Source organism: Phyllostomus hastatus, unplaced genomic scaffold (genome assembly GCF_019186645.2).
Source record: "Phyllostomus hastatus isolate PE091 unplaced genomic scaffold, TTU_PhHast_1.1 phas_contig_159, whole genome shotgun sequence".
Classification (NCBI taxonomy): domain Eukaryota; kingdom Metazoa; phylum Chordata; class Mammalia; order Chiroptera; family Phyllostomidae; genus Phyllostomus; species Phyllostomus hastatus.
In genome coordinates, this window is record NW_025333640.1 from 513166 (window position 1) to 539606 (window position 26441).

The window sequence follows — 26441 nt, forward strand, 5'->3', positions numbered from 1 at the left end:
CTTTTTGTTAATCATTTCATTATAACATCAATGAGATGCCGTAAGAGCCTGTTGTTTATATCAATTAACCTATGATAAAATTGTTTTTGGTATATGTCCTTTCACTTAAAGTCACAGAACCTATTGATAATGTTAAGTGAGTACTTACTATACATGGTAGTTGTATGGCCTGGCCTTTGAAGTCATAGAGTGTCACTTTCACTATACTCTATTGGTTGAGGTGGTTACAAACTCTATCTGGGTTCAAGAGAGACTATACCCACCACCGGATCGAAGGAGTGTTGACATCACACTGAAAGTAGAACGTGTGGGAGGAAATATATTCAGGTGCTTGTCTTTGGAAAATACAGTCTGTTACCAGTACCTAAGTCCCACCCCCAGAATAATCAATTCCGTAGGTCTGGAGTGCAGCCTCAGAATTAAAGCTTTAAAATGTTCCTGGGTGATTCTGGTGCACATCCAGGACCTGGCATTTGCCCTTTATACCAGACCAATGGCTTCTTAACCCTGAGCTCAGGGCTGTCCCAACAGAAGATGCTGGAAAGATTGGCTTCTTCCCTGAGTGATAATGTGGTCAAAGACCCTTTGGAGGGAAACCAGCCTCAGGCCAGCAGGTGGGATCTGAAAAGCAGGAGGCCTGCTGTCTGTCTGAGGTATCACTGACCTACTCTTGTTATGGGACCTTTTGGGAGCTGCTGTGTCCTGTAGCCTTTATTCCTACAACCTTCTGTGCAGCTCTTTACACTTCCTGGTTTATAGCCTGTAATCCCCAGGCTGCTGGTGGAACCTCATGGTATGGCATTCAATGGTGGGAGTTTGAGGTCCAGTGTTATTTATTAGATTGATTGAACTTAAAGAATATTGGAGAGCCCCGGTCAGTGGGAAGCATTGTGGAAGGAGTTTCTTTTGGCCCCTGGGAATAATCTAGGGAGATGAGCACTGGAAGGCAGGGGACCTGGGTTCCAGCTACAGCTCCACCACAGTTTGCTCTTTGGCCATGTGTAGGTCGTATCTCAGCTCAAAGGTTCAGTTTTCCCAACAGTTAAGTGTGTGTGGAATGTCAGGTCTCAATCTCTTGAATGAACTACTGCTGAGTGGTACTAGTCTCTGGCCAGAAAACCTAATGTGACTCCCCATTGCTCAGTCTTAGTGCCCTGCCCGCCCTCCATGGCTATGGACCGGGAGCCCTACCCACCACTCCAGCCTCATCATCCCTCACCTGAACTTGCCATATTCTTTCACCCCTCTGGGCCTTTGCATATGCTGGTGCCTCTGACTGCTGTGCCCTGTCTTGCTTTTTTACTGCCTGGCAAACCCCAAAGTTTGGCTTTTGTCTCCTCCTTCATGAAGCCTGCCCCTGCCCCTTCCTTTCAGTCACCTCTGCCATGTGTCCCTCTGCCTGTCCCCCTTAGGGTTCTGTAGGCTTCTACACAGGGAACAGCAGCCAGGGCTCACTCACAGGGTGGGCATGGGGGTGGGTGTTGGGGGACTTTACAGCTGATACCTGGCCTTGGAGTCAGTCTGGATTTCAATCCAGTGTTGCCCACACTCCCTGTCTGAGCTCAAGCAAATTGCTGAACTTCTCTAAGCCTGTTTCCTCATCTCCGGTTGGACTTACAATCACTAACAGAATTTTCATGAAATTTTAAAGACATTGGGGACAGAAGCAAAGTCTATGTGAGAGAGGTTTGGGATGGGCTTGGGGGATCTCAGTTTGCAGAGCCCATTGCTTGCTTTGCCTTTTCCCACACTGTAATAGTCAGGAGTATCACAGGTGCTGACGTTCACAGCGGAAATTTTTTTAAAGACTGAATGAGTGAGCCGACGAATGATGTACCTAACTGATTTCCAAATTTGGAGAGCCAAACCTTGTCTGTACGCCGGAAGCGGAAGCGAGCCCAGTGGCTGAGGCAGGAAGTTCCGCCCTCCGCCCCCGGCCTAGCCTCTCCGTCTCCTAGCAACTGTCAAACACAGTTGAAGGGCTGGTCAACGCTAGCCTCCTCTCCCAGGAGGTGCCTGCAGGGGCTGTGCGAGCTGACTGTTGCCCCAACCTGGCCCGAGCTGCTGTCCCGCGCTTCCGCTCGCAGGTACCATGGGCGCCTTGAGGGGACCGTGTTTCCCACCCGCCTCTATTGCCGCCCCACGCCGCATCCTTTCCTTAGCTTTAGTCCAGGTTCTGCAGGAGCAACCACTCCCCGGCCCCAACAACCACCACCGCCCAATGCCCATTTGTGCCTTGCCTCGGGATTCTCGCGCGCCTTTACCTGGCCAGGCATTTGCACATGCTGCTCCTGGTCTGGTTTGCCACTCGCCCCAAGCCTCCCTGAATGAAAGCACAGGGCTTCCTGCTTCCACCCCTCGTGGTTCCTGGGGAACTGCATTCCCTTGGTGTAGGCATTCCAGAAGTGTCAAATTATTGCAGCTGGGGCTGGGGGAGGACACAGACACAAGCTGGAGAAACTGGGGCTGCTCGTTATCAGAGTTACTACCAGAACCATTCTCTGTGGTTCATCCATTCATTGTCTAACTTTGCTGAGTGCCTACTGTATGCCAGGCAGTGTCTGAGGCCTTGGCCATTCAACTGAGAACAAGATGAGGGGAGGGAGGAGGGAAGATGGTGTTTATTCTTAAAAGAGGACAGGCTAACTTCCTGGGAGCAGAGGGTGGTGACAAAAATGCCTTTATTTTTTTTCCAGTCAGGAGTGTTGAGTGAAGTGGGGCATCGTGCAGCATGTCACTGCATACCTGGGACTGGGAGGATGAGGACACGGCGAGCATGGGGCTGACGTCCTCCCTGGGCAGCTTTTGCCAGTCCATAAGTGACTGCGATGTGGAGGAGTACCTGAAGGCCAGGGACCAGGCCCCGGAGTCGGATTCTGACCGCCAGTGCAGCAGCATCGAGTCCTCAGATGGGCCTGCCAGCACTTTCAACTCCGACATGCCCCAGGTCGTCCCTTGCACATTCATCATCTCACTGGCCTTCCCAGGGAATACGGGTGAGTGCTAGAGCAGCACTCTCTGTGCTCTCTGCAAGATGCACGTAGACAAATGACGTTCTCCCAGGGATTAAGGACACATAAGCTCCCTCCACCGGTTTTCCCAAGTAGGGTGCTGGATTCTAGGAGCAAAGGTCAGGGAAGAAACTGCAATTTTAGGGGGCCCACTATGGGCCAGGCAAATAAGTGGTTGTGACATCTTCACATACTTAATCCTCTCAAAAATCCTAAGAAGTGGTGTTATTTCTGCTTTTTGCAGATGAAGAAATCAGAGAGGTTAAGGCCTTGGTTCCAACACCTAATTGTGCATCACCTCTTTTCCTGATTTAAAATACAGATTCTTAGGTGTATTGAATCTCTGGGTATAAAACTATGTTGATTAGTTATTAGTGCAACAATGCCATGTGACAAAGCCAAAACAGCTCCCCAGTTCATTGGCTTCAACAGGAACCTCTTGTTCTCCTAGATGAGCAGGTTAGCAGATCCAGCCTGGGCTCCCCGCAGTGGCTCTGCCCTGCTGCGTGTGTCTGTCACCCTCCCTCCGGACATGTGGGCTAATCCAGACACACATGTATTACGGGAAGGCAGAGACACAACAGAGGGCAAGCCCAGTCACCCAAGCACTTGTCTTTTGGCACCTCCCACCTGCTAACATTTCATTGGCCAAAGCAAGTCACATGGTTGAACAGCAAGATTAAGGGCAGAAAAAATATACACTTTTACATATTTTTTTTGTCCGCTTAAACTACCTGCCCCCCATGATAATTAATTTCGGCTTGTCTTTGTACCTGTCAACTGTTGTTTCAGATATTTTGGAGGCTACTTGCTTAGGTGTATACCATCCTCAGAACTGCCCAATCTTCTTGATGAATCGAAGTTTTTGTACTAATGTGGTAACCTCCTCTATCCACAATGATGCTTTTTATCTTGGGTCTTGGGTATCAAGCAAAAAAACTTCTGGCAAACACCAACTAAAGAAAGTTGGTTCTTACTCAGTCACCTCCATCCCTCACGCCTCTTGCAGCATTTCCTAGAATTGTTTTTCTTATTTTGGTGCTTCTTCCAAAGGCATTTGCATAGCTTATCCCTATGCAGCAAAAATTTATGAGGCCTTGTATTTCTGAGAATCATTTTTATTAATTTATTTTCCAATTACTTTTTTAAAATATTTTATTTATTTATTTTTAGAGAGAGGGGAACGGAAGGGGAGAGGGAGACAAATATCAATGTGTGGTTGCCTCTTGCACACCCCCTATAGGGACCTGGCCTGCAACTCAGGCAAGTGCCCTGATTGGGAATCAAACCTGTGACCTTTTGGTTCCTAGGCCAGCATTCCATCCACTGAGCCACACCAGCCTGGACTCCAATTACTCTTGACATACAATATTACACTAGTTTAAAGGGTAGAACATAGTGATTAAACAGTTATATACCTTACAAAGTGATCACCCTGATAAGTCTAGCATCTACCTGACACCATCCACACATAGTTATGACAACATTATTGACTGTATTTCCTATATTTTACATCTCCATGACTGTTTTCATACTGGCAATTTGTACTTCTTAATTCCTTTTTACCTTTTTTTGGGATCTTATTTATTCATTTTTAGGGAGAGGGGAAGAGAAGGAGAAAGAGAGGGAGAGAAATATCAGTGTGTGGTTGCCTCTTGAGTGTACCTGTACTGTAACCCAGGCATGTGCCCTGACTGGGAATCAAAATGGCAACCCTTTGGTTCACAGCCTATGCTCAATCCACTGAGCTACACCAGTCAAGGCCCTTTTACCCTTTTTACCCATCCTCTCAACCCCCTCCCATCTGGTGACCATCAATTTGTTCTCTGTATCTAGGAGTTTATTTCTGTTTTACTTACTCATTTATTTTGTTTTTAGAGTCTTTTTATCATGTGAATACCTTTGAAGGACATGTCTTTGGCTAGATATAAAATTCTAGGTTCAATGTTTTTTCCTTTAATATCTGAGTATTTATGGGGTTTTTTTATAAATGTTTCTACAAATTGTTTGTTAAAGAGAAATGAGATCCTACCCATTCTATGCTAAAACTTACTTTTAAAAACCTGACATCTTAGATGTCTAAGAGGAAGTGAGCATATTTGTTTTTCCTTTGCTGATGTTTTGTTTGAAACGTCTATATAGTGTGCTTCTAATTTATCCTCCCCCTTACTGGTGGACATTTAAGTTGTTTCCCAGTTTTGTTACAATCCTGCGGTAGCCCTCCGAGCATGCACATTTTTGCACAGCTGTGTGGGCACTTGCATAGCCTGAACTTCAAGAAGTGGAACTGTTGGGTTGAAAGCATGGCAGCAGGTCCTCGAATACTGTTTTGCTCAATGTCATTTTTTATAACATTGATGAGATGCCATAAAAACTTTTTTTATCAACTAGCCTATGATAAAATTTATTTCATTATAGTCATACCACAGTACTCATCTGTTTCAGAATTTGTCAAACCCTGTACTTACCACATTTTGAAGAGAAAAATAGGTTTCAGCACTTGGCGCTCGCTTGGCAGTCGTCACACTTGCTGGAACTAGCATGAGTCATGACGCCACCCCACAGGAGAAAATGCTCCATCGTTCAGTGCTTGTCGGTTTCAGCACTCATCACAGGGTCTGGAACGGATGAACGATGAGCACCGAGGCACCACTGTATGTGGTTTCCCTTCAAATCCCGAAACTATCAATGATATCGAGGACGTACTGTACACATTTACATTTTTTATAGACATTGTCCACCAAATTGTCCACCAAGGGGGTTGTAGCAATTTTTCTTCTGGTTGATATGAGGGTCTATATATCCATTTGCTGGCCCACTTGGATTGAATCAGAACACAGACCTGGGAGATGTAGCGAGCATTCTGATTAGCTGCACCTTCACAGGAAAGCCTAATGCTTACTAAAGACTGGCTGGAGAAGCTTAATTCTAAGCTCTGCACAAAGCTAACTCTTCTGGTGGCACAAAATTAATATAAATGCAGTCTCCTGGATGCTAAAAATTTGAAATTTTAAAACTACATCTTTAAATAGAAAATGAAACTTAAATGTTTACGGAGCTCCTAAAGCATCTTCTTATGATCCGCAAAGCCTCGGCCTGGAAGGTTCAGTTTAAAGTCAATGGCAGGCCGTGGAGGCCCTGGTAGTCTGGCCGAAGCCCATCCTTACTTTGTACAATTTTCCACCATTCACCCCACATTGTGCAACTTCACTCCTGAGGCTTTGCTGGGCTCTGCCCTCTCCCTGGAATGCCTGCCAGCTCTCCTTCTACAAGACCCTGCTGAGGTTCCGTAAGGGGCTTCCCCACCACCACAGGCAGAGTTTCCCTGCCTCCTCTGTTGTTCTTCAGAATCTTACCTGTGCTGGTACTATTACACAAATCACAGTGTGCTGTTATGTTTTTTTACCTGCTTCTTATTGCTGAGACTATGGTGACGGAGATGAAGTGCCCAAGGTGAAAAATATAAGAAGACGATCACTCTCGGAGTCATGCACTGAAATTCTGTACCCCTGTGCTTAGTCCTGGTCCCGCAGAGCCTCCTACTCTGCCGGCTGGAGGGCTGCACCTGCCTCTTATCCACAAGCCAGGCAGGCAGAGTAGCGTCATGCAGCCTCCCCCAGCATCTGGCTTTGGTCCCAGGGAGCTGTGGGACAGGTCTGCTTTCCCACATGAGGTTAAAACAAGACCTATTAAATCTGTCTCTTCTAGGTCATAAAGGAAAGTATATAAATTTGACGGAAAAACATAGGAAACACCACAAAATGGACAAACCTATTACAAAGAGTCACCATTTTTACCACATTGAGTATTTCCCTCTGCCGGATGATAAAGAGCCTAAGAAAGTTGACGTGGTGGTGTTCCCAACAACTGTCAAAGTGTTCCTGGATTCAGGAGTAAAGGTGTGTGTGTGTGTGTGTGTGTGTCCTTGTGGGTAGCATACAGCCTAGTATTCACCACACAGAGTGTCCTTGCTTCCCCTGCAAGTTGCTAGAAATGCAGGACATTGGACCCCACCCCAGACCTACCGATGAGAATCTTCACTGACCTAATAATACAATTAAACAAATTTTTATTTAGATATTTTTACCTAATAATTTGTTTTCAAAAGTTTTTGTAGCTCTTGTGAGTTCTTTCTTTGTCTGTTGGCATGTGAGTGCATGTGTGTGCACACCCACCTGCCTGCATGCACACACATCTGTGCCTGTAGCCCAGCTCGGTCAGGGATTGGAATCACCGGAAAGGACATGGTTTTCCAGTAATTGCTTTAACTTAATTTTTTCCCAAGAAACCCAGAAGTATGACAGCACCCAGTCCATGACACTCATTTCCCAATGTGCGTTGGGACCTGGGAGAGAGCCAGACACAGAGGTCGGACAGGTGGAGAGCAGGGCCCATTTTCGCCAGACAGGGCGAGGCTGGCATGGCCGGTACTCCTAGACTGCTGAGCCTTCTAGCTCCCCACACTGAGAGTGTCTTGGTTTTTTTGTTGTGTTTTTTTGTTGTTTTTTTTTTGGACAGGCTATGAAGCCATGGCATGAAGGGGACAAAGTCTGGGTGTCATGGACCCAAGCTTTTAACATGCACGTGACAAAGGAGTTACTCAAGAAAATGATTTTTTACAAAATAACCTTGAAGATCTGGGACACTACAGACAAGGTTTCAAAAAAAGTCAGGTATTATCGGTTAAAGACAGAAGGGCATGCAGAAGAGGCAGGATCTCTTGGTAAGTCAGGTATTTGGGTTTTATTTGCAATGTTTCTAGGGGCTGTGACTCCTCACCAGGAGGAGGAGAAAAGCCAGCGTCCCCCAGATCTCCTGTTCCTGGGCCCGCATCGGTTTCTGGGTCGGTGGTACTGTCTTCCCTCTAGGATGTGCCGGCGTTAGGACACACCGCGCCGTGTCTGCGCATGCCCATTAGCCTCCAGCTCCACCTCCACCTCTACCTCCGCCACCTTTAGGGGCTTCCCGGCCCTCGGCAGTGCTAACATAGGCACCCACCCCAAGCCTGTCTCTCTGGTTAAGTATTGTGTGTTCCTTTGGGGGGGGGGGGGCGAGGATACCAAGAAACAAAAATTAAAACTTTAAAAAAAATCCCGCTGCCCCGAGATACCATGTTGGCATTTTCATATAGACCCTCTGAACTCTCCAATATTATGTCTACCCCAGAAAGTCTCTTGTTCAACCGCCCTTGAAGGAGCATGCTGGGAGGAGCAGAAATTGCCAGGCTGGAAGTCAGACAGCTGAACTCAGTCCCGTATCCATCCTGACCTAGCTGGTGGCCTTGGGCATGTGCCTGCTTCCTCTGGTCAGGTCCACGGAGGCACCAGTGGGAGTGCCCCCTCCACCGGGCACAAGCACAAGGGAGGATGTGTGTTGTCTATAGAGAATTTAAAAATAATAATAAAACAATGACCATTAAACTGTGCCGTGGCATTCACTATAAAGATGCATCCCCATTTTAAGAGACGTTAAAAGGTAAAAGCAATGTGCATCTGTGAGTACATGGAGTGTGAATACATGCTGTTATTTAGTGGCTTTCAGATAAGTAGGATTATTCTGGTTTTGTAGTAAGCATGGTAACACTTGCTTGAAGTGAATGTCAGTGCTCCAATCAGAACCCAGTATTTTGTACCTTGAAAATCTGTCCTTTCTCCAGGTCCCTAGCCTGACTTCTCAAGGACACTTTCTGACATTGGGCGCTTTGGGCTTCCAGCTTTTAATCTTTCTAATATATATCCTGGGGTGTTTTATTTTTATCCTCAGCACTGTTGCCATTCTGGGTCTGATCATTCCTGGTTGTGGGACTGTTCTGTGCATGGTATGGTCCTCGGCAGCATCCCTCTAGCCACCAGAAGTAGCCTCCCAGACACAACGACAATCAACAATTTTAGTCATTGTTCCCTGAAGAGGATGGGAAACAAAACCACCCCTTACTGAGAATCACCGGTTCATATCTAAACTAGTAATTGTAGGATTCCTGTGTGAGAAAATGGGACCTACGGTGGCTTTTCTCACCTGCACCAAAGGAAAGACCCACGTCCTCCAAGTGTGGGCTCCAAGCCACTTGCATTAGATGCACTTGGAGGGCTGCCTAAATAATGCAGCTTTCAGGGCCTGTGCCAGAGCTGCTGAGCTGGGATTTCTGGTACACGTCCGCCCTGTCCTGGGCTCACACTGGAGCAGGGTGCTGGGGCGTGTGTATCAAGAAGGCTTCCTGAAGAAGGGGCATTGGAGCCAAGGTTTGGCAGCATAAACGGATCAGCTGGCCAGAAGGTGAAGGAGGAAGGGTGTTGAAGGCCCTGCGGGAGGGGCCCACAGTCTTTCTGCTTGGCGTTCTTGAAATAAGAGCACCTGCGCTTCCTCAAAACTTGTCCCAAGCTTCACGTCACCTGCATCTTATATTAAGTAATTTTGTTTCTGTTAGAAAAATCAGTGCATGTTCACTTCATAAAAAATTTAGAAATAGACTAGCTAAAAGAAGAAAAAATTAGAATCACATGATGCCTGGCCAGAGATAATCATTGCTAACATTTCCCTCATTTTATATGTGGGTATAAAATTTCAACAAAAATGAATCTATTATACATGTTGTCTTAAGTCCTGCCTTTTTTCACTTAAAAACTTTCTTCTTAAAACTCTTGTTTTTGGGAGTGCAGAAATACCATAAGAGGTTTGTTATAAAGGAGACAAGAAGTTTGGGATGCACTGTAGGTCGTGTGCCAGAAGCTGTCAGTTTTCAGCCTGCTGGTGTTGAATGGAACATCCCAGTCAAGAGTTCGCATTTCTCTTCTGTGAAATCTGCTCAGTCCACTGGTGTCTCAGAACTGGATAAAAGCAACATCATTCTGAGAGCCCCCAAGTCACAGTTGACTCCCGCTATGTCCTCAACTCTTGGCCACCCACCCCACCAACTAGGTGGCTCTTCTCTGATCACCCAACTTCTTTTCTGTCTCCTTTCTTCTGTCATTGTTCCATGGTCTTTCTATACCACTCTTTACCCTGGCCTCCCAGTGCCTTAGTGGGAACCAAGCCTGACTTCTGAGTCCAGCCATAAAGGCATCTCATAACTTGTTCCCCAAGGCTCCTTTCTCATTGTCACTCCTCCCTCATACCTGGTCCATTTCCTGGTCACATTAGGCTTTTCCTCATCGCGGGGCTGGTATTCAGGCATTTGGCCATACTTAGAGGGCTCTTAGCCTCATCGCTTTGCCAAAATTTTATTCTATCCTTCAACACAACCCAATTTCACCTCTTTTCTTCCCACGTCTTTCTTATGGCTTCCATCGTCTCCATTCATCCACTCACTTCCTCTGCTCATGCGTCATTCCACACATGTTGGGTGCAGCCAGGAGCATGCAGAGCCCCACATTGACAGAAGTGAAAGACATTTATGAAGGGGTCATCTCCACAGCTGGGCACATAAGGCTCTGGGTGCAGGCCTGGCTTTGCTAAGGCCAGCTCTCTGACCACAGGAAAGCTCCTTAAGTGTCAGATTCCTCATCTATAAAATGGGGAAGCGGTGGTGCTTTTCTGAAAATGAAGTATGCTGATTAAATGCAATAACACAGTCAAGTACTTAATGGTCCTATTTGGAAGAAGCCATTACCCAGTTGAGGTTTGAGTTTCCTGGTATTTTGAAGCAGCCCTTTAGGCACCAACTCCGGGAGGTCAGGAACCTTGCCCTGCTTACCCATTGCTCCATCTCCAGCACCCAGAGAGTGACTGTCACATAGAAAGTATTCAATAAGTATTTCTGGTTGATTGAATCCATGACTCTTGTTTATTCTGCATTCCAGAGGAAGTGAGACATTTAGTTTTAAGTCAGAGGAAATTGTCTGAACAAAGCATTCATGTCCAAATGGAGTGCAACCAGGAGTATACGCAAAAAAAAACAGAAAGAGCAGAGAAACCCTTCAAGTCTCTGCATGGTGAGTAGAGATGACCTCAGGGGACACGCTGAGTAGAACCTGGGCAGGGACGGTGGCTGCTTGGTGACACAGGGGCAGTGCGTGTGTCCGGTGTCCTCTGTGCCTGTCAGCCGTGTCCGCTGCTGCTGAGTCACCCTGCCCTGCTGAAGCACTCGCGGCCCTCTGCACAACTCTCTTTTCATTGTCAATGCTTTTTCTTTATTTAGCTTTTGTCTATTTTGTGGCTTACAAAAACACTCTCTTACTATAGAAGTTACATGTGTGTTTTTTTAGAAAAATTCAGTGAATGTAAAAAAGTATACAACAAGCAGGGAAAATAACCTGTAATTTCATCACCAGGAACAAGCATTGTAATGTTTTGGTTTATCACATTATGGCAAATTCCTTCCTTTTTTCTAAGACTTTTTTTACATAGATGAGGTTATCCCGAATGCACGATTTTGTATTCTGAGATTAATATGCCATTACATGCACAATTTCCTTTAGGACTTTCCATAAACTTTATTTGTGGTGACTAGAAATAATATTTCATCTGCTGGTAATACTATAATTTGCATAATCATTCCCTGTCAGTGGGAATTGAGGAACCTGGAACTATTTTTAGTATTCTCTAACGTAAACAGTACTGAGGTGGACAGTTAAATAGATAACCAGTGTTTCTTCTGTGTTTTTTTCCTTGTGGGATATTATAGAAAGGACTAGAGGACCTTTCTTGCCTCCATTTGTCCAAATAATTGTAATTAGTCTCTACATTCAATCATTTTCTCACTATTTTTTAATTTTTAAAAAAATATATTTATTAATTTTTAGAGAGAGGGGAAGGGAGGGAGGAAGAGAGGAAGAGAAACATCAATTGGTTGCCTTGACCAGGACCAAACCCACAATCCAGCCACGTGCCCTGACCAGGTGTCAAACAGTGCCCAACCAACTGAGCCACACTGGTCAGGGCTACTCATTTACCATTGACAAACCTTTTTACTGAATGCTCACCACATACCAAATCTCCTGCCTGGGGCTGCCATTACAAAATGTGAAAAAGGCCCTCATTTCTTAGTGAGCTAATATGGAACACAATGTTGGGAGACATTTGCTAATAAATATTAACAGGTTCTCACCCAGCAGAGTCTGAAGCTTCTTCCCACAATACCAAGGAAAATGAAAAGCTACTCAGAATGGAAGATCTTTCCATGATTGGATAAGGAAAGACCAATGGTGTTTGGGGGGTGAGAGTGGAGCCCTGTCTCATACTAGTCCTGCAGACTCCCCCCATGAGCCATGTAGACTTTTAGTAAATTCAGTTACATTGGAGTTCATGCAGTCCAGGTGCAGTGAAAGGAATGTTTGCATTTATGAGCACATGTTATGTATCAGGCTGTGTGCTCTGGCATTTATTACTTTATTCCATTTAATATTTGTAATGCTCACTGTAAGGTGGTATTACTATCTCCATTTTCTACACAAGATGACTGAGTGATTATGTAATTTGAACAAAGTTCTAAAACCAGAATTCTTGGGAATCTTGGGAGTGTTGGTAAAGCCAGGATCCTAACCCACACCTTCAGACACCGAGTCCACAGCCTTGTCCGGCTGAGAGTGTGCTAGCCCTTGGCCTCTTGGAGTCTAAGAGGGGCCTGGAGAAGGAGTGTGCCTGGATGCCGTGGGGACCACGGAGAGAGCGGAGGCCCAGCCGGTTCCTGGGCAAATGGGATGGATACAACTAAGAGGAAATGTCATTTAAAAATATTAACTTAAAAAAATTGTTTTTGCATTACGTTTATAAATTAATTTTAGGAGGAATTGACATTTTTACATTGAGAAGTCCTCCCATCCTTGATCAGGCTGTATCTTTTCACGTAATTCACATCCTCCTTTACGACTTTAGTAATGGAGTTATTTTTTTTCTTCCTATAGGTGTTATAGATAATTCCTATAAATGAATTCCTGGATATTTTGGAATGTCAGTTGCTTTTATTAAAAAATATTATTTTCCATCATACGGAGGCAGGTGAAGGTAGACATCTCCGGATGCAGGAACTGCTGGTGCAGAAGCGTGTGATCTTAGTGGCAGACTGGCGGGAGGCGAGAGCCCTCAGATGCCAGTCGGGCTTCTCATTGATTCCGGTTCCGAGTGTGGCTGAGAGCACTCACATGCTTATCTGATCCCACTCTTGCATGATTTGCCTATTCTTATGCCTTTACTTACTTTTCTGTTGGGTTTCAAGTTTTTCTTATGGACCAAAAAGCTTTATTTTTTACATCATCTGGATAATTACGCATTATCAGTTATGTGCATTATAACATCACAGACCGAGTTCTGTTAACTTATCCTTTTACTCTACACATGGCGTTTGATTGGGTAAAATGGTTTTTTAATTATTCCTTTCTAGTTCTCACTTGTGGTAGTGTTTAAGGAACCTTGCTCCTCTGAAGGCCGGTAGAGTCTCCTGTGTATCCCTGTAATGCTTTTGAAGATTTTGTTTCCACCTTCAGTCTGCAGTCTATTTTGCATATGACATGAGATGTCCAATAATTTCATTTGCCTCCAAATGGCTAGTCAGAATAATTAACTGACTAGTCCATTCCTCCTCCCGATTTGGAATGCCACCTCTGGCATCTGTTGAGTCCTCTTCTGTGTGGGTCTGGCTTCCTAGTTCATTCCATTGGCCTTTACCCAATAGAACCAATAGCTCATGGTAACTTTAGCCCCTTCTGCCCATTTCTTGGATGGTAGCAGGAGGCGAGTCAGGAAACCCTTCAATTTCTCCCTGCATATAACTGGCAAATGGTCAGCTACCCACACATAGACACCATTCTGGAAAGGGCAGCAGCACAAAGCACCATCTCTGCCTTCATGGAGCTTCCAGAACCTCCCCAAACCGCTGCAGCCTGTGTGTGTTCGCATGTGGCAGCTTGAATGTGAGCTCCTCAGAATGCTTACTTCCCTCTTTTGATTCCACAGTTAAATGGAAAGAATCAGGTAGGGATAAGAAAGACCATAGAAGAAGGAAGAAATACCATGCAGAGGAGGACATAGACGGCAAGCTGGGAGATCAGTGGAAGCGGTGCAGAGTCTTCTCCATGCAGCTGGGGCTGAAGCCGCTGCTCGCAGGTAGTGACACCTGTTCCCAATAGTTTCTTGTATTTGTCACATATGAGCAAAAGTCCATAAACAGGATGCGCATGGTGACCAGATCCCTGCTCTATGCTACCTAACTTCATGCTCACAGCCACCTTAGCAAAGTGGGGGTGTCTCTGTCATCAAGGAAATGAAGGCAGAGACATTAAACACATTTCTTTAGAGATCACATAATGAGCACGTATGAAGCCAGGATTTGAACCCAGCTCTAATTTCAAAGTCTAAGAAAACCTGTGAAAATAATAAATACTACAATTTTGCTAAACAAGGTGCTGCTTTTTATAAACATGTTTCTACAGGTTGTTACAAAAACATCTAGTAAAGGAAATTAGGAAAGGGAGCTGGTATTCCTGTCCCAGCATTTACGTCCCATAACAAATTCTGGTCCTCCCAGTGAACTTGTAGTATTGGGGCTGCTTATCATTGTCACCGATTTCTTCCAGTGAGGAGTCAAACTCAGAGAAGTTAAGTACTTACCTGAGGTCACACAGCTCAGTAGCAGAATAGGAGTTTGATTGTTTTGCTTTGTAAGATCTATCACAACTCATAAAGTAGGTTTTCTAGTTTGATAAATAATAAATAGGTATTAATTAAATCCATATGTTTTGATAGTGGAAAGCTCAGAATATATTTTGGGTAAAATTATGGGACTTTGTCTTTTTAAAGAAGGGGTAATAATGGCGAGAAGAACCCTCCTGTTTTCCTCCTTAGAGAATAACTTCAAACCTTTTCATTGTAGGGTTTGGGGGAGGCCACCATGGTGTATGTGCACTTTCCTTCTGGCCAGTCCTAGAAATTTAGGCTTCAGTCTTTTCTGAGACGGAGCTGACAAAACTGGGCATCGAGTTCCACGGGTGCTGGGGAAATCCTAATTCTCACATGTTCTTGGGTTGGCAAGGATGCCTTCTGAGGAATATTATTCACTTTTTACTTCTCACTTTTAAATGGATTTTTGCAAATCAGTTTTCACCTAAAGTTGGGCTTTTCAGACTGACTGCCTCAACTCCCCCCCACATCAGAGTCCTTTCTAGAGAAGTGATATCTCAGAGACTCTCACCCACTCTCATGCTGTGTTCTGGGAGGACCAGGCCCCCACATGGCGGTCGCATGCTTCTGCTTGGAGCAGACATCAGGAGAAACATTTCATGGTCCTTGAGCCCCCAAGAGGAACCAGAGGTCCTCTAGGTGGCTGAGTTCTGAATTACCTGCCTGACTGTGCTCCCTCATCTTGCTATGAGAGGAAGGAGAAGGTCACACGGGCTTGGCCACAGCAGTTAAAGCAACACACCAGTGGACACTGACATAGACGTTAGTGTGATTTGTTCTTGAATGTGTTCTATTCTACAACGATAGCCTGGGGCATCACTCTCCAACTGAGCCTTCTACAGTGATAGAGATAATTTATATCTTCATTGTCCAATCCACAGCTCATGGCCACACATGGCTCCTACGCTTTTGAAATGTGACTCCTACAAAGAAAAAACTGCATCTTAAATTGTATTAAATTTTAATTACTTAGAATTTAAGCAGCCACATATAGCCATTAACTACTGTACTGGACAGCACAAGTCTAGGATGGTGGGTCTCAATCACCTGGGGAGCTTTTAGAAATTACACTGTAAAGTCCAAGTAAACCAGGCTGTTTTGGGTGGCACCCAAGTATCTACTTGGGTGCCACCCAAGTATTCCTTATTGTATCTGTATTCCTTATTGTATCATATGGATGAATCAGGAACTGCTTGTATTACAAGATGATCATCAAGATTAAATTACAAAAATTAAATCCTCTTAGAGAATTCATGCAAACTCAATCTGAAAAACGGGTGTATAACATGCTGTGTGCATGTGTTTCCCAATTTTTTTTTAAGATTTCTTTTTTTCTTGTAGTTTTATCATTGGCCCTTCTCAGCTTGCCAGTCCTTCTGTGCTTGTCTTGGGAATGTCGCAAGTAGCAGTCTAATGCTTTGTGTATTGTGTACCCCCTCCCCCCACCCAGGATGGCAAACCATCTCGAGTCACGGTAGTGAAAAGTCTGCCAGCATTTTAGATTGTCTGTTGACTTTAAAAACAGAAGTTCCTATCATGACAGAGGAGCAAAAGCAGGACTTAAACCCCCTGATCATAAAGATCAAAAGTGCTTCCTGCCTTCCATCGCAACCTGTGCCCTTCCATGAACTAGAGGTAAGAAGAGCCAGACCAACTGATGTGCGGCCTCCTTTTCACAGCCAGTTCTCCATTGTGTGTCATCTTTTATCCCCCCATTGGCCTTACACCAGATTTAAATCATCCCCATTTCACCGTTTAGAATCTCGGAGCAAGATATAAAAGAGGTTGGGCTTCTGGGGTTGGGAGCTAGCAGGTCCTGAGGTCTCCCACTACTGCATAGGCGTCCTTCAGAAGGAGGCAGCGACCCTCCCCTCAGCAGGCGCCCCAGGCACCCTTGTCAGGGCCGCAGGGCCCACTCACGTTGAACCAGCCAGGTTTGGCACTGCTGTTTATCTTGGAAGTTCCCCTTTCCCTCTCTTGGCGGGATCCCTGTCCCTGGATTCTGTGTCTTCCTCTGCTTTGTTAGCTCTCTGGTTTCGGTGGAGCATATCCTCCTGTAGCTTCCTGAGCAAAGATTAAACGATGGGAGGTATACTTGGGCTCCTTCAGCCTAAGGATTCATGTCTTTGATGTGTTCAATTCTCTATCCTTACCTTTTCTACTTTTACCTTTCTGCCATTCAATTTGTACAACAATTGCAAAATTCTGAAACCCCAGTTAGGATATGTCAGATCTAATCTCATTCTCTTCCACTGCCTCTTAATCATTCCTTTATATTTTTTGTATCTTTGTCTTCTTTGTATAAACTTGGGTAATCCACTCAGCTATATATTTAAGTTCACCAATTTTCTCTTCAATTTTTTTACTTTTTAATTTATTTTTCAATTACAGTTGACATATAATAGTATGTTAGTTTTACATGTACAAAATAGTGATTAGACATTTATACACCTTACACAAAGATCTGTGTAAGTCTAGTACCCGTCCCAGTAAGTCTAGTACCCGTCTGGCACCATACATGGTTATTATAATATTATTGACTATATTTCCTTTACATCCCCATGACTATTTTTATAACTGGCAATTTGTACTTCCTGATTTCTTCCACCTTTCTCACCCAGAAACCCAACCCCCTTCCACCAGACAGCCATCGTTGTGTTCTGTGTGTCTATGAGTTTGTCTTGTTTGCTCATTTATTTGGGGTTGGGGTTTTTAATTTCACATATAAGTGAAATAATATGGTATTCATCTTTCTCCGCCTTGCTTATTTTACTTAACAACACCCTTTAGGTTTATTCATGTTTTTGCAAATGATAAGATTTTATTCTTCTTACAGCTGGAGTAGTGTTCTATTATATATATGTACCACCTCTTCAAAGCATGCTTAGGTTGCTTCCATATCTTGGCTATCATAAAAACACTGCAATGAACATAGGGGTGCCTATATTTTGCTATATACATTTCACTTGATTTTTGTCTGGAGTGTTTTATAGTTTTCAGTGTATGGGTCTTATATATCTTCCACTTAATTTCTTCTTAAGGATTTTATAAAAACGTATGCTATTATAGGTAATGTTTAAATTTTTAAAAATTATTCAGTACCAATAAATGTAATTATTTTTGTCATTTATTTATTTTTAATATATTTTATTGATTATGCTATTACAGTTGTCCTATATAAATAAAATTCTAATAGATTTGGCCTTCATATTTAAATTTTTAAAAACAACAAATATATTTGTTTTATGCATATGACTACTTTAATACTTTAATGCCTTTTTGCATCTGGTTTTCCTGGTAGTCCCTTTTTCCCTTATATGTTCTGTGATTTTCACTCTGATCTCACGTTCAATGGGACTTTCTCTGTGGAATTCTTTGAGGCCTAAGTTGAAAGTGGATTTCTGCAGAAAGGTTTCTAAATGACTTCGCCCAGGTATCTGGGAGCACTACTAACCCATGATTGTTTTAAAATAAAATTTCAGCATCAGTGCAAAGTAAATAAGACAACATGAAATATAAATTTGGACCACAAACTCGTGTAACAGTTTTTGATTATAAAATCTTAGCACCACCATCAAAACATGCAAGGTTCCCTCTTTCTGCTTCAGCACAGCTCTGCCCCTCCTTCCATCTCATTCTCCACGCCCTGTTAAGCCCCGAGCCTCTCTAAGTCTTTCTTCTCCTGTGGCAGCTTTCTGCTCAGATGCTTAATATAGTAAAGATGAGCCTGTGCCAATGCCCCCAGGTGTATGTCTGGAAAATATGGTTTATTTATGTCCTCCTTTTCTTTGCCTGGCCTTGGGCTAAGAGCTAGAAATACAGATGTGAAAAAGGCACATGGCCTATCTTGATGGCACTCACAGTTTGGGAGGAAGAAATCGTGCTGATATTTTTGAGCCCTTTTCTTGTGCCAGCCACCATCTTGGTGCTTTGACATGTGTCACTCAGTCCTGGGAATGACCTTGCAGAGCAGGCTCTCGTTGCCATGAGGAAACCCAGCCTGCAGGGGCTGGGCTGGTGAGGGTGGCCCCGGGGTTGGAGCCTCCTGCCGGGGAGCCTTCCTCCAGAAGAGAGAGAGTGACTGCCCCTGCAGCCCAGTGCCCCGATGTCTCCCTGTTCTCTCACAGAGGCTCTGCACCCCCGTGTACTGCAAGTACCAGTTTCACAAGACTCCGGCTCACCAGACTGAGGGGCAGCCTCATGGAAGCCACATCTCCTTCCAGGACATCAATGTCATTTTTCTTGGTGCAATGCACCCCAATGACCTGAGGGAATACCTGGAGGGCCCTCCCATGGTGGTAGAAGTTCACGACCGGGACCGAAAGTCAGAGGAGTATTCCCGGAAGCCCACCCTGTTTGGGGAGGACCCTCTGGATTCATATATTAACTTCCAGGCCCTCATCTCTCCCAAAGAGACAGAGAGCAATCCCTTTGAATCCCAAAACAAGATGTGGGACCCTTACGGAATAGCCCGAGTAAGTTTTGCTGAACTCCTCCTTGGACACAAGTACTTGAACTTGGCTATCCCCATCCACAGCTGTGAGCCCAAGCCCATACACCATAACCAGGACAGCAGGAGCAGAAAGGTTGTGGGGTTTAAGGTCCCTACAGATGCCCTGCATCACGGCCCAATGCCCATGGGTAACTACCTAGAGGCCAACTCCCTGCTCAAGCTGCGAGTAGACATCTCGGTGCCACTGCAGGCCATGGCAGAAACCGCCAGTCCAGACCTCGCAGGCACCCAGTTTGGCCGCATCATTTTCATATTTGACTCCAGGAAGGCCTCCCTCCTATATAGCCTGCTGCAGGACATCACCCTGATCAATGCCAAAGCCCTCGATCTGGACTCCTGCCCTGTCCCGACCATCCAGCAGATCCTGTTAGCCTTTAAAGTGCGGGCGAAGATCCAGGAAAGGCAGGACCTGGATGTGCTCACCGGCTTCCACATGCTGGACGGGAAGATCCACCTCCTCATTTTGGAAGGCATAGCTGACCAAGGCTTGAAGCGGCTATGGGAGAGCCACCAAAGTCGGTAGGTGGCGTCTGGGGACTGAGTGAGTGGAGAGATCTTTCACTACCAAGCCCAGGTTCCCTGTCCTGCTCTGTGAGAGGGATATGTCCACTCGTTTCCTCTGGGGTTTATTTTGAAGTGTTCCTCAGGGCTTAGGAAGTGAGTTTTAAAACAAGAAGAACTGATTGCTTTTAGGTGAAGGGAAGACTTTAGAGAAGGTGGTTCAGGAAAACGAGCCCAGCCTTCAGACTTCTGAGGAGCCTACTTGGTTAATAAGAAGCAGAATGTTTTGTATGGCCCTGGTCCAGGTTTATGGGACCAATAAACTGTGAATGGGGAAAAAAGAGTGTGCTTTATGGCCCTAAGGTAGACACCTCAAAGAAATAAATATCAACTCTCCCAGGTAAGATATATCTGATTATTTTGAATCTAGAGGGACTGCCTAGACCACAGAAAATGCCTCCTCCATTCAGGAACACTTGTTGGCTTCTCAGTGGGGTCATCATAGGGGCAACTAAAGTGCCTGGTTTTGGGCTGGAGCAAGTGGCCCCTTATGGTCCTTCCATTCTTTAGTTTTGGTGACACGATAATTCTCTTTTCCTTTCGTGACTCTCCAGCATCCTAGTTTGGATAGATAAGACCTCCTTCCTTTAGTCCACAGGTCCCCTGCTTGTCCTCAGAGCTCAGATACCCCCAAATCCAGATGTTGATAGTGGCAGAAAGGCTTGAAGTTGAGTCTCTACACCCAGCAGGGGAGTGCCGCCCTGTAGGGCCCATTTGGATGTGCTGACAGGCCAAGAGACACCAGGGAGAAACCAGCCTTATGGTGGTTTTCTGCCCAAGAGAACTGAAAACATATGTCCACACAAAAACATGCACATGAATGTTCATAACAGTATTATTTATAGTAATCAGAAAGTGAAAACAGCCCATATGTCCATGAACCAATGAACAAAATGTGATATAGCCACACAATGGAATGATATTCAGCCATAAAAAAAGAAATGAAGTACCGATCCACATACTTCAACTTGGGTGAACCTTGAAAACCTTCCGCTACGTATCAGCTGGGGGAGAACTGACATCACTGCTACGTCAAGCCTTCCGTGAATGTGGTGTGTCTCTGCATTTATTTAGATCTTTAATTTCTTTCATCAGAATTTTGTAGTTTTCAACATACATGTTTTGATATATTTATATCTAATTTTTTTATTTTTGAGTTATTTTAAATGGTATGGTATTTTTAGTTTCCAAGTGTTTATTGCTTGTATATAGAAATATGATCATTTTTCTTTTTTTTAAGATTTTATTTATTTATTTATTTATTTATTTATTTATAGAGAGAGGAGAAGGGAGGGAGAAAGAGAGGGAGAGAAACATCAATGTGTGGTTGCCACTCATATACTCCCACTGGGAACCTGGCCTGCATATGCCCTGACTGGGAATCGAACCAGCCACCCTTTGGTTCTCAGGCTAGCACTCAATCCACTGAGCTACACCAGCCAGGGCTGTTTTTTCTTTTTTTAAAGATTTTATTTATTTACTTATAGAGAGAGGGGAGGGGAGGGAGAAAAAGAGGAAGAAAAACACCAGTGTGTGAGAGATACATTGATTGGTTGCCTCTCACACACACTGGTAACCTTTCAGTTCACAGGCCAGCATTCAATCCACAGAGCTACACCAGCCAGGGTGATTTTTCTTCATTGATCCAGGTTTGAGGAGTGTTTGTTTGTTTGTGGTAGATGCTTTGGGATTTTGTACATAGACCACCATGGCATCAGCAGATAGAGAGAGTTTAGTTTCTTCCTTTCCAAACTGCATGCCTTTACTTCCTCAGCATGCTGGTAGGGACTTGCAGGGTTGTTGCATGTCAGAGTGGTCCCTGGCTGGCCTTGTTTCCGATCACTGGGGGAAGCGATGGGTCTTTCTCCATTATATATGTTCCAGTGTTGTAGATGTTCTTTGCCAATTTGGGGAAGTTTTACCCTATTCTGAATTTACTGATAGTTTCCTAATTTGCTAGCTGATGTAATTTATAAAACTCAATTCCAGGTAGGTTAAAATCCTATTTGAAATAATCATAGATTTAAAATAAGTCACAAAAATACTATAGAGAACTTCCATGTACCCAAAACCCTGTTTCTCCCAATGGTGGCAGCTGACATAAAGTGTCCTATTGGTGGACACAGTACAATTAATTAGACCACAATTTTCTGGTCTTTCATAGTTCACCAGAAAAATCTATTTTTGAAAATTAGTATTATAACAGTTTTAGGTGATAATAATGGAGAACATATTCATGACCTCAGAATAAAGAAAGATTTCTTGAGTAAGACAGAAGTACAAAGAATAAAGGAAAATAGCTCTGGTCAGTGTGGCTTAGTCGGCTGGAACATCATCCCGCAGGCAGAAGGGTAGTAGTTTCCACCCCAGTCAGGACACATGCCCGGACGCAGGCCCCAGTAGGGGCACATACAAGAGAGCAACCAGTTGATGTTTCTCTGTCCCTCTCTTTCTCCCTCCCTCACTCCCTCCCTCTCTCTCTAAAAGCAATAAAAAAGTGTCCTCAGGTAAGGAAAAAAAGAAGAAAGGAAAATAATGATAGATTTGGCTCCATTAAAATTAATAACTTGTGTTCATCTGGAGGCACCATTATAATTGTGAAAACACAAACCATGAATAGAGAAAAAAACATTTTTGATGTGTGGAGCTAATATGTTGAACATATAAAATGCCTGTGAATCAATAAAAAACATTAAAAATATTCTAATGGAAGAATAGGCAAAATATTTGAACACATACTTCACAAAAGAAGAAACCCCATGAAAAAAAACACACGCAGATCCACCAGCAGTACATGCAGGACAGGCGTACCAACAGGCTCAACAAGGCGTGAGAACAAAGTGTGCCGAACACAGCGGGGCACAGCAGGGTGCGTTCGGAAACTACCCGCTGGTGCAGTGAGGGCAGGGCAGGGGATGGGGGGGGCAGTGGGACACCAGCAACACGAGGCTGGTTTCAGCATTTTCACTGCCAGTCTCCCCTTCAAGGTTTTAAACAAGCAACGAATACATACATACATACATAGCTGTCATTCGGAGCACAGCGGCAGCATTCCAGAAGCCTGTAGAGCAGTGTTAAGGTACTGTCCTGTGGCCGCCTCTTGCAGAATTTCCAAATCACAGCACAGGAAACACAAGGTGCTCTACAACTCTCAGCTGCTGTTTCAGCACCGCCTCTACGCAGACCTGGAGACCATCCTGTACCATATGCATCTCTTCAAGCCAGTGTCCCAGCTCATGAAGCAATTGGAGCTCTACCTCCGCAACACCATGATGCAGAAGGCCTTCCAGGCCCTGACCAGGTAGGCACCCCAGCCTGCTGCGGGATGGCAGCTGCTGGCCTGCCTGTGGTGGCGACCATGGGCAGTGCATGCCCTTAGGGGTGCAGTTGTTATTCACACCCAGAGAAGCTGAGCCAGGGGCAGAGTGCTGTTCCAAGGAACCCCAAGCCTGTGTCATTTCCAGTATTGCACATGCTCTCCGAGAGGGTTTCAGAAACATATGGGTGAAATGAAGACAGTTTATTCAAACACGTATCACATGAACCTGCCTGCTGTATTTGGAGAATATCCCAGGATAACCTGAGAGATGAGCAATTGGTTAAAACCCATTTTCCCAGTGAGCGATGGGGAACCTCCAGATCCACCAGGCCAAGAGCAGCTTTCCCTCTCAACCAAATGTTTGCCCTTCTGTCTGCTTCTTCCCTGCTCCCCTGTTTCACCCTCCCTCCCTTCCTATTCCTCAGAAAGCCCTTCTCCAGAGATCGGGATCTTCCATGACTTGCACTGCTTTGCCTGTGCTGGTCCTTCTGCTCTTACACTGGTGACCTCCCAGGCCGTCAGTGGTGGGCACTCCCCAACCCTGGGAAGCTGGGTGCTTGGCCTGCGGGGTTGCACAGCTCACACTTGCCTGCAGAGCTCCTCATTTGTGTATAGAATGGCCACTGTGTCATGCCTGCTCTAGGAGGAGAGCTAAGAGAAGCAGACCCTGTTCAGAAGAGGAGATAGACAATGAAGAGTACAGTGGGGGCCGTGTGAGCCCTGGGCACACCATAACCGCAGGGCTCAGGCCAGACTCTACACTAGGGAGGTGGCACAGTGTGGGCACTGGACAAGGGCTGGGTCCAGCCAGGTCTGGGCATTCGGCAGCTCTGCCACTCAGCACAGAGGCTGGCACGGCAATGCTGCCAGTGGTAGAAGTTATGGGTCTCTGGCAGGCAGGAGTGAGCAGCTAGGGACCGCACTGCCCAGGCCTAAGGAGTGGTGGAGGCACAGATAAAAGAAGAGTTGCTGATGGGTCTCAAAGGCTGGGCAGGCTGCCCCCCATCACCCCATGAGCCTGCTGTGTCTCCCACCACCTCCAGACACGTGCTGTGAGAGGGAGAGAGTTTGCTGTTGCTTTAGGACACTGAGCTGCCTTCCTGAGTCCCTGCCAGGCAGAACTGGGCCTGCAGTCAGATGGTGGGCAGCCACAGGGACTCGCCCAGGCCCATGGCAGCAGTTGGAGTGGCTCTGGGCACACCGTACCTTCCTGAACGCTGCCCACCCTCATCAGAGCCCCCACCCCAGAGCACATGCTGTCCATCACACAACTGTCACTATCAGTTACCTTTTACTCTACAACTTTATAGAAAAATCACGGTTTTATAGACTTAGAACTAGAACTCAGATGGGAAACATTAACACACACATTCTGTTCCAGAAACATGTTAATAACTTTAAAAAATAAGTAACTCTGTCCTTACCGCCAACTCTTACTAAGTGGGAGGAAGCTTGTTCTTTTGTGTGACTGGTGGTTTGTTTTGTGCTGGGCAATCTTCAGCAGGACGGCTGATCAGGGGGGTGTGAGGAGAGTGTGCCAGGAACTCGCCCAGGCCCATGGCAGCAGTTGGAGTGCTCCTGGGCGCACTGCACCTTCCGCAGGAAGTCTCCCACAGGAAAACTGAGAAAACGCTACTGGATGATCATGATGCGACAATAGCACCACTTTTTATTCCCAGGCCTTCCATTACCAAGAAGCTCAAAGAATTCTAAATGAGCAATTTTATGAATCTTACTCAACTTCTTAAAAATTAGAGTTATATGAACGTAGGTAAAATGCAAAGGTGAATACTTGCAAGCAGTGGGACATAATGGACAGAATTATACTATGTTTTCCATAAATGCACAGCTATTAATATTTAAATTTAGGGCAAAAGAGGTTTGCTTGACATTATGAGCACAGCCTGGATTCCCCCTCTGACTGTAGAAGAGCTCAGAGTTGCAGTGTTATCCTGTGTTGGTGGGTGTAGTCATTCATTCATTCATTCAACTAATTTTAATTAAATATATTGTATGAGCTGTCCCCAGTTCCCCCTCTGCTCTGGGGGAAGAAGGCCAAGTGACACCTGATGGGGACGGTTTCCCAGATTAAGGCCTGCACTTCCATGCCTTAGAGCCCCCGAGGGACATCGGAGCCGGGCAGATGGAGTGGGACACAACAAAAGAGGATGGTGGCATGGCCCACGGTGGAGGCATCCCACCAGTACTGCATCGCCAACCCACTGAGGCACCCCAGCCTAGGGGTCCTACCCAGGCTTCATAAGGACTACACCTGCCCACGTGGCTGGCTGTGCCTGGAAGCAGGATTTGCCAAATCTTCCAGCACAGCACCATGAGGTGCACACCTGCTCGAGGATGATGGCAGGAAACCCCACCTGGGGCTGTGGGCACCAGGCAGCTGAAGCTCACCATGTGAGGGGCACAAATGCAGTCTCCCTTGTCACTTGGTTCCAGGTGAGAGGACAGGAATGTGCAGGAGCCCCATGGAGGAGACGGAGGGTGGTGCCTCTACTCTTAAGCAGCCCAGGCCTGCAGTGCAAAAGAGACCCTGGATCGGGTGCTCACCAGAGACTGAACAGAAGCTCTACTCTGGGAGACAGGACCCTCCTGTCTGGGCCCTTCTCGCCCTCTTCCAGCTGTCCCACCCAGCTGGGTCCAAGGTGTTCCCAAGAGGAAGTGGGGGACAGAACCCCATTCCCACTGAGTCCCATTTTCTATGGTATCCCCCAGCTCCCCACTGCCTGGGCCTGAGCTGTCCCCACAGAGAAGGGGTGACAGCATTCCCCAGGCTGGGTGGGAGCCACCCCAGGTTTACCTCCTGTAACCTTCAAAGAGCCCCTTCCTGCCACTAAGATGACAAGGAGGGACAGAAGAGAATGGGCGGCTCCCAGACACTTTCCTTCCCCTTCCTACAAACACACACTTACCAGCCAATCCACCTCGCCGAGTTTTCATTTCCTCTTGTAAAATGGGGATGGCTTGACCTGTCTTGCAAGGTAGGTGAGGCTGAGTAGGATGGCCTTTCTGTGTTCCAGGATCTACTGCATCTGCCGTTACAGCACCAACCTCAGGGAGGTGGTTGCCAGAGACCTGCTGCCTTCCTCCGCCATGATCAAACACTTGAGCCAGGAGTTTGGGTTGCCCGTTTCACAAGAAGAGCTCATAGACAGAAAATTTTTGGCCATCTTACCTCATCCTGCCCCCAATCTCGAGGACTTTCGAAGCCAGAATTCCACCCATACTTTTGACATTGCCTCCCATCAGAAGAAGTACCTGCAGTGGCGGAACACTGTGATATTGAAGAATAGAGGCCAAAAGCACAGTCTGATCCAGGTGGCACTCTCTCCTCTTTGGGGTCAGGGGTCCCAGGCCTTTGCCCCACCTGAGCTGTCCAGTCACATGCCAGGAGATATAGGGCTGATGGCCA

General features: G+C 45.7%; 1 protein-coding gene across 1 annotated transcript in view; it reads left to right on the top strand.

The window, feature by feature from the left end:
- The first annotated feature begins 1981 nt into the window (after window positions 1–1981).
- The window catches only part of CFAP92 (cilia and flagella associated protein 92 (putative)), a 28554-nt gene continuing 4094 nt past the window's right edge, over window positions 1982–26441 (top strand). Inside the window, exons 1-11 of the mRNA XM_045831351.1 lie at window positions 1982–2087; window positions 2697–2996; window positions 6720–6910; window positions 7530–7743; window positions 10808–10939; window positions 12047–12136; window positions 13899–14048; window positions 16072–16256; window positions 18749–19653; window positions 22802–22996; window positions 26050–26347. Of these exons, the coding sequence (XP_045687307.1) occupies window positions 2732–2996; window positions 6720–6910; window positions 7530–7743; window positions 10808–10939; window positions 12047–12136; window positions 13899–14048; window positions 16072–16256; window positions 18749–19653; window positions 22802–22996; window positions 26050–26347 (2625 nt within the window). The 5' untranslated portion in view covers window positions 1982–2087; window positions 2697–2731. The remainder of the gene's footprint in view (window positions 2088–2696; window positions 2997–6719; window positions 6911–7529; window positions 7744–10807; window positions 10940–12046; window positions 12137–13898; window positions 14049–16071; window positions 16257–18748; window positions 19654–22801; window positions 22997–26049; window positions 26348–26441) is intronic.